The sequence below is a fragment of the Chelonoidis abingdonii genome, chromosome 4 (assembly GCF_003597395.2).
Source record: "Chelonoidis abingdonii isolate Lonesome George chromosome 4, CheloAbing_2.0, whole genome shotgun sequence".
NCBI classification, from domain to species: Eukaryota; Metazoa; Chordata; order Testudines; family Testudinidae; genus Chelonoidis; species Chelonoidis abingdonii.
The window spans coordinates 21742488-21751276 of NC_133772.1; the positions used below are offsets into that span (position 1 = coordinate 21742488).

The following is an 8789-nucleotide window of genomic DNA, read 5'->3' on the forward strand; positions in this document are numbered from 1 at the left end:
GACTCTCCCAATTTCTCTCACATCTTCCTTAAATGCGTATGCCAGATTACTGAACACATATACTCCAGCTGAGTCCTAACAGCGCAGTAGCAGAGCTGAGAATGACCTTCTACGGTCTTTTTACAAGCAATCTGTTTAATTCTGCATCCTCAGAATCATCGTTTGCTTTTTGCAACAGTTATTCACATGTTGACTTCTATATTTGCTTTTCACTCATTGACCCTAGATCTCTTCTGCCATTCACTCTTTCCTAGACAGTCTTCCTTCCAGTCTGATGTGTGAAATTGATTGTTCCTTCCTAAGTGGAGCACTTTGCATTTGTCTTTATTTGATACTTCATCCGTGTTTACCTTCAGACCATTTCTCCAATTTGTCCGGAATCGATTTTGAATTTTTGACCCTCGTCTCATAGCAGTGCCAATCCCTTCCATTTTGTATGTCCGCAAAACTTAATTAAGCTACTATTTCCTATGCCATCATCTAAGTCGTTGATGCTGAAGATATTCTGAACAGACCTGTCCCAAACAGATACCCTGTTGGAACCCACTTTTACCTCTTCCAGCAGGATTGGGAACCATTAATAACTACTCCCTCTGAGTAACAGTTACTCCAGCCAGTTATGCATCACACTGCTTATAGTAGCCCCATCGTAAGGATTGTATTTTGCCTTAGGTTTTATCGATAAAGATATCATGCGAGACCATACAAATGCCTACTAAGTCCTTAGGCACTATACCCACATTCCACCGCTTCTCCTTTATCCACAAGGGCTCGTTAATCCTATCAACAAAGAAAGCTATCAGGATTGGTTGACACGATTTGTTCTTTACAAAACTCCATACTGGCTTTTCCTTCTGGCCTTACTACGCTTCCAAGTGATTTGCAGATGATTCTCTTAATTACTTGCTCCTTATCTTCCCTGGCACAGAGTTAAACTATAACTGTGTCTGTAGTTTGCTTGGTGTGTTTTATTTCCCTTTTTATTAGAGGCCATTCTATATTTGCCCTTTTCAGTCTTCTGGAATTCTCATCCCAGTCTATACATAATGAGCCCATGACTTTTCCCAAACTAATAGTTAGAGGCTCAGGTCCTCGCTATTAATCCTTGCAGTATTCTGTGGATGCATCTTCATTCAGGCCCTGGTGACTTGCAGGCTATGCATAACTTTTCTAAGTGGTTTTTTTAACTTGCTTTCTTTTATTTTATCTTCTAAAAGTGATTTTTAACTTGCTCTTTTTTTATTTTATCTTCTAAACCTACCCCCTTCCCATAAGCATTCACTATGTTAGACATTCCTTCAGACTTCTCAGTGAAGACTGAAACAAAGAAGTCATTAAGCATCTCTGCCATTTCCAAGTTTCCTTTTACTGTTTTTCCCTCCTCACTGAGCAGTGGCCTACACTGTCCTTGGTCTTCCTCTTGCTTCTAATGTATTGATAAAAAGTCTTCTTGTTTCTCTTTATTCCCATAGCTAGTTTGAGTTCATTCTGTGCCTTTCGTGCTGCAATTTTCAGTTTGCTTCAGCTTTTGAACATTCAAAGATTTCCTTTAAACTTGGTCACTAAACAACAGAGCGTTTTTGAAAATCTTAAAAAGCTGGAGCCTATTGGTAGACACAAGAGAAAAATCTCTATTATCTACTGCAGTGGCTCTCAACCTTTCCAGACTACTGTACCCCTTTCAGGAGGCTGATTTGTCTTGTGTATCCCCCAGTTTCATCTCACTTAAAAACAACTTGCTTCCAAAATCAGACACCAAAATACAAAAGAGTCACAGCAGGTTATTAGTGAAAAATTGCTGATTGTTCTTCTTTTTGCCACATCATTATAAAATAAATCCACTGGAATATAAATATTGTACTTACTTTTCAGAATATACTATATGGAGTGGTATAAACAAATCATTATCTGTATGAAATTTTAGTCGGTACTGACTTCGCTAGTGTTTTTTATGTAGCCTGTTGTAAAACTAGGCAAATATCTAGATGAGCTGATTTACCCCCTGGACAATCTCTGCGCACCCCCATGGGTACATGTACCCCTGGTTGAGACGCACCGATCTACTGTACCATGAGATAGATAGAGGGCTAGCTACTGTACAGAGAGATTAGCAGGCAGAGTTCATGTAACAAATGTTTCTAAAAGAAGGTCTCAGTATTTGCAGAAGTAAACGAGGCAATTTCTGTCTCATATAAGCCAGTGGCAGCTGTTTGAAGTTCCTTCATCTTTGGAAGCGACGCCATATTAACACATCCCAGCAACACCATAAGGAACAGACCCAGGTGCATTTTCTGGGGTGAGTACGACACCCAGGGCCAGATGCCTGGGGAAGGGGAAAACATTTTCACTGATCTGTGGGGCCATATTTAAAGGTCGTTTTCTCCAGGAATTTTATTGTGTGAAAATTGCTTTTTTTAAATCACACTCAATTATTTGATTTTAGGATTATTATAAAATTAGTCTGTTTCTGGGGCCAAAATCTTCTTTAGACCAAAATCTATTTGTCTGTCATGATATGGGACATCTATCTATCTTTCTATCTACATATCCGTCTATAATGACGTAGTCTATTTGTCCATCTGCCTGTCTACCTAGCATCATCATATGAGACATAGTCTTTTCTCTCTCTATCAGTCCATCTGTCGAGTGGTTAGAAATGAATTCAAGAGATTCTCAGATTGGGTCATTTATAATATATATTTTATTTATGTTTTTCTAGTCTATAAGATTATTATAATGTGTTCATCTCCATAGTATCTGATCACCTTTCGGTAGTTCATTAAGCAATGCAACTAACATCTGATTCATAATAGCATTGTCTTCCAGCCCCCTCAGCTTGTCAATTACACCAGTTTATACTAGACCTAATTACACCCTTGTAACAGCTTGTGTAACTTACATCTCCTGTTGTGTTAGTGAATAGCAGGCTGATTTAACTGATGTCCTGCTCATGCATGATTCAGATTCCAATACGATACCAGCTCCTTCCCGCCCCCATTCCCTTCTTTCTAGAGCTAAAGCTTAGAGAGCAGCTCCAGAGTGCCTCTGGAATCGCAGCTGGAGACAGCAGCCCAGCAGAGCTTTTCTGGGCACAAAGTTCATTTCAACACACAACACAGCTCTTTTTCTACCACACCGTTTACTTAAATGCTGCACAGCATAAAAAGGCGTGATGTAATAAATAACAGCAGAGAGGGGGAGACTCTAAAAGGGATGGTATATGCCAGGGAGAAAAGGTGCATTTTCAGGTGAGGTTTGAACACAAATGGAGAACTCATGAGGCAGAACGAAGCAGGGAGGAGGTTCCAGGCCTCAGAGGTTGCAGAGGAGAAGACTCCTTCACCAGTCAATTGTGCAAAGGGAATGCAGGGAGGCTGGTAGTAGAGGAGGAAAAGGAACAAAGCCAAGAAGGGAGTAAAGAGAAAGAGACATGAAAATTGGATGGTGCACGTGGGTTTGAAAATCGAGGTCAGATCTGAAATGAACGGGGAATAGTGTACAAGACAGAGACGGTGGATAGAATAAAAAGCCCAGTGGTCCTGGAGTTGTCTATAGCAAAGTCCCTTGCCTGCTAAAGTTGGAAGATAGTGAGATTTCCAGTCATTTCAAATCACACATTACCTTTCTTTAAAGTACAAAGAGTCCTGTTGATTAGTACCCAATGACCCAGCCCCATCAATTGCTCTGCACCGGGTTAACAAGGGGGAAGCCCTCACAATCTGTGCCCTCTTACCCAACCCTTTTAACATCCAATTATTATTTAACTGCAGGTCTCAGATTTCTTCTTTTCTGTGGCAAATCAGGTGGGATTATTTTTAACTTTCTGACTTGGGTGCATCAACTGAGTTAATTTGCCAATTTATGGGGGAGCTGATCTGGATTTAGCCTGTGCGTTTTGGTCTGTACTTGTGGTGAGAAGCAATTATTTTAGCATTTAATCTCTACTGTGTGCCCAGATAGCACCACAATGGGCACAGCATAAATAAAAACCACTCCAGGGCCCCATCTGACCAACATTTATTCACTCCAGAACCAGCTGAAGTTAACAACACTCCATGTAGGACTAACATGTGGGCTCAGTCCCAAACCCATGGAAGTTTTTCCATTGGCCTCAGTGAGCTTTGCATCAGGCCATAGAGAGTACATAGGGCAGCAGTTGTAGGCAGATTTGGGTCTTTTGTTATGTAAAGACCTTTTTACTAAGGACCAGATCCTCAGCTGACGTTAAGCAGTTTAGAGTCAATGGATGGAGCCCAGCCCAACTTGCATTGCAAACATTGAGAAAGGGTCCCATTGAGGCCAACGGAAGTTGAATCAATTGTCCCTTTCATGTCATTCTCCTGGATGGCTACATACACTCACAACATGAGCATGTTGCACATTTTATATATAAATCATCTTAACGTGTCCTGGGATTTTTCTTAACAGCTCTTCCAGGGCATTTACCTTAATGCACTCTGAGATTATTTGCATCTTTTTTCTTTCCACAGCCTTCAGCGTTGATTATTTGCATTTCAACAGTGAGTATTAATTTTAATTCCCTCCAGTTCCTTATTACATTTTAATAAGAGGGGAAAGGGGCCCAGGCAAACAGCTGGTTGTATTACAAAATGACCAATACAAGGTAAAGAGGCAATGCTTAGCACTGAAGTGATACTGGCAGATAGTCCCTGTGTGTAGAGCCCAAGAATTCCAGTGTTGGCAATGGCTTTTGAGACTTCCAACTCTGGCTCAGTGCCAAATCAGAACAAAAACTGATCATTTGGAAATTCTCCACATAGGAAATGCCAGAAAAAAAAACACATTTTGGGTTCATCAAAAATGTTTTGTCTACATTATGAATTTTTAAAATTGTGTATTGTATTAGAAGCTAATGCATATATCACCTTCTCCTGTTTCCAGTGCCAAGCTTTGGTAGGGCTGACTTCTGATGGTTTCTTTGGTACTCAGACTGCCAGCCACCTCAATTCTCGTCTCGTACAAATGAGGAACTGAGGCACAGAGATGCTAAGTGAGTTGCCAAAGCTCACGCAGGAAATTCAGTGGCAGAGCAGAGATTTGAACCCTGGTCTCAGGTCACGCCTGAAACCATATATAATAATATATAACACGTTTTTAAAAATTGACATGAAAAGTAATTTCAAAATGAAAAATCAAAATGGTTTGTTGTGAAAAAGTCAAATGTTTTGACATTGCCAGGATCTTTTTTTTTTTTCCTAGTTTTCTTCCAAAACAAAATTCTAGAATAAATTGACCTAATTTCACAAACTGTTTTGATGTTGATGGATGTGCATATTCTGAGGAGAACGGAACCATGGAATGATTGAAGGATTAGAAAAAATGCCTTGTAGTGAAAATTACAGATACAGGCATAAATATATATTGGTACATGAATAGAAGGGAGTTACCTTACAAATGGAGAACCAGTGTTAACAAGGCCAGTTCAGTCAGGGTGGATGTGGTCCACTCCCAATAATTGTGACGCAGTGTCAGCAGCCAAATAAAAATAACCCAACATTTATTAGTTTGGAAAATCTCATCATTTTTCAATTAATCTTATGATTTGGGAGTGTTTGCTTATGGTCGGTGATCCCACCCCCACTTACCTACATCATCCTCTGATGGCTTGGTAGCCTGACTGAAATCAGGTACCTCCTCCTCAGAGCTTTTAAGGGAGTGGTGATAGGCTGCTTCCCCCAAATCTTTCCCCCAATCATAAGTATCTTCCACCACTCATGTCCCAGCCACCATCCTTAACTCTGGACTCTCCTACCCCCACGTCATCTGTGTGTGCACATGTCCTGCCCCCTCTGCTCTGCCCATCTTGAGTCCAGCTCTGCTGCAATCTTCAGCCGGGCCTTCACACCTCTTCCTTTGCAACTTCCTCCTCTGTTCCATGGCCAGCTCCTGGCATGAGCAGAACACACTGCGGCACAATGAACTGTGACCACGTTGCCGTTATCCTCGCTTGTTCCTACTGGGTCTCCGTTCCTTTCGAGATCCAGCTCAAAATTGCCCTCCACCCACCCAAGCTCTTCAAGGAATCTTGCTTCAGTGGGACCAGGGACAGCAGAATGCTGCCTATATCCTCTCCCTTCCCCCTGCACTGCAGGTGAAAGGGCAGCTGGTCTCGGAGCTCCTCTGCATCAGGGGAATTCCACAGCTGGATTTCAGCTTGTTGTGTTTTAGACCTCTGTCCCACAGATCTTGTCTTCCTCCAGTCCCTCCTCATTCCTGTTCATCTCCTGCTGGCCTCCTCTTTGGCTTGCTCCAGAACCAGGCTACTAACACTGCAAGAACTTTCTTCCCCTCAGCTCCCGCCAGTTGAAAGCCCCCTGGAATCTCTCAGCTGAACACACGCCTTTCCCTCCTGGCCTGCCTCTTTTAATCAAGTCTCCTCTACCTCTGTTTAACTCTGTGAAGGCCTGATCCAAAGCCCATTGGAAAGAGTCTTTAATTGTCCTAGGTAGTGCATAGCCAGTTGGGATGCACATATCATAAGCTCTAGCAGTCCCCAATCACTGGTGCCGCGGGTGATTCCCTGCCGCTGCTGGCTTCTCCACCAATTCCTCCCCATCGGAGTCTGATCCAGTGCCTGAGAGACAGGGCCAGCAGAACCTGACAGTTGTACTGAAACGGGTGGCTTTTTATTGTTCCAGATTTTGCTTTTGATGGTTTGGAAGATCTATATAGCGGGAGTGGCAGTGACCCCAACATAAACTGTGGCCCCAGTGCAGTTCCCTATAACATCTCTCACTGCATCTGTGAAGACGGATTCAGGTCCATCTCTGGAAAAGAGCCTTTCCTTGGTACCAATGAGTCCAGATGTGAGGGTAAGTGTCACACCAGTACTGTGTCTTTCTGCAGCGTCTTTCATCCAAGGGTCTCCATTCAGGGTGGAGTTCATCTCTGTGCAGAGGGCCAACACAAGTCCAGGCATCACTTAAGGACACGGGATCCTAAATTTGGCTCCAAGGTGTTAGCAGTGAACAAAACCAAAAATCAAGCTGCATTTGTGCTGCACATCGTAACGAGGACAAATGGTCTCACCCTGTTCTTTCCCTGCACAGAAATCCCCCTTCACTGCCAGTCAGGTTTCGCGAGAGAAAATGACTACGTGAAGATGTGTTTGAATGGATCACAGCAGGTAAGTTAGCAATGTCAGGGAGTTAGCATTGTTCCGTGGATGTGAAAATAGCACTGGAGGACACACGCATGGATAAGACGCCAGTGTGGGACTCACAAGAGCAGAGGTATGTTTCTTGCTCTGACACTGGCCTACTGGCTGACCTTGGACAAATTACTGTGCCGCCCCATGCCTCAGTTTCCCCCTCTGCAAAATAGGCAAATGATGCTGACCTCCTTTGAGATCTACTGATGAATAGTGCTATAGAAGAGCTAGGGATTGTTATCCTCTATTCTAAGTGTCAACAATGAGCATTGATGATAATTCCCAGGGGTTTCCTGCCCTGCCGAGATGAGATAGAAGGGATGGTATCGAATGTATGAGCAATGCAGTTCTTACATTAAAGGTATTTTGTGCCTTCTGCCGATGTAAATCAGTGTAGCTCCACTGGTTTTCGTGCAACTATATTGATTTACACTAGGTTATGTTCTGGGACACTGTGCACGACTGGCCTTTGCTCCCCAGATGAACCCTAATGATGTGTTTTATCTCTTGTGATTTCCTAGATTAACTTGGATAATAGGAAAGACAGCTCGTTCTGTGCGCTAGTCAATTCCACCTTCAGCCTCCTGACACCTGCCTGTGAGAACGTCAGCTTGACCACTTCGCTAGAGATCAGAAATGTTCCATTGTTAGAGAGACCCACTTTTAACACTGGGACCCCAGGTCTCTGCCAGGACTGGTGTAGTTCCCTGACTGACACAGGCTGAGTCTGTTTAGACTCCTCTTCTAGCACACCACTTTAGAAACAATGGCCGAGAGCCTCAAGGGTATTGAATGACTAACTCCCATTGACATCAAATTTATCCCTGTGCGGAGGACCAGAAAAAGGCATATGTGTCACTTACATCCTGTAGGATTTATAAGAGACTTAGGCCACGTCTACACTACGGGATAATATCGAATTAGCTAAAATCGGTCTCATAAAATTGATATTATAAAGTCGAATGTGAGCGTCCACACTAGGCATGTTACTTCGATAGTGTGCGTCCATGGTCCATGGCTAGCGTCGATTTCTGGAGCGGTGCACTGTGAATGCACACAAAGCCCTGAATGGCAAATAAATCATTAAAAACCGCTTGTTATTAAACCATGTTTGATATTTACGAAAGGTACATTCCTTCACTCAAGAGCGGAAGTCGCATTCCATGGCTTCACTTTATGGTTCTGTTCTTTGGGAGGGCTGGGACGCGTAATTCTGGGTCAAAATAGCTCCGGCTGTTGGGGCAAATCTTTGGAGTCTCCTGTGTGTATCAGCAAGGTTTTCCCTTGCCTTCTCTTCCTCCTGCATCTTCCCCTCTGCATGAATCCTCAGTCTCACGGTTGATGATTACAACCCTGACAGTCTGAATCCACGGCCAGGGGTGGGGTACTGGTTGACGCAGCTCCCCCAAAATTGCATGCAGCTCAAGCAATAGAAACTGGCAATGTTTTCGGGCCCCTGACCCAGACCTTTCTCGTTGCTTGTCGGTTTCTGGTATGCCTGTCTGAGCTCCTAACTTTTACTCTGCACTGCACGGAGTCCCTGGCTGTGGCTTTTCGCGTCATAGATTTGAAAAATTCTTTCAAAATATTTGTTTCAATTTCGTCTTTTCGGAAGGGA

The 8789-nt window shown here is 43.1% G+C and overlaps 1 protein-coding gene across 1 annotated transcript in view; it reads left to right on the forward strand.

The window, feature by feature from the left end:
- Nucleotides 1-5936: 5936 nt before the first annotated feature.
- The window catches only part of LOC116839160 (adhesion G protein-coupled receptor E3-like), a 22464-nt gene continuing 19611 nt past the window's right edge, over nucleotides 5937-8789 (forward strand). The window contains exons 1-4 of the mRNA XM_075064648.1: nucleotides 5937-6054; nucleotides 6660-6833; nucleotides 7071-7147; nucleotides 7693-7809. Of these exons, the coding sequence (XP_074920749.1) occupies nucleotides 5937-6054; nucleotides 6660-6833; nucleotides 7071-7147; nucleotides 7693-7809 (486 nt within the window). The remainder of the gene's footprint in view (nucleotides 6055-6659; nucleotides 6834-7070; nucleotides 7148-7692; nucleotides 7810-8789) is intronic.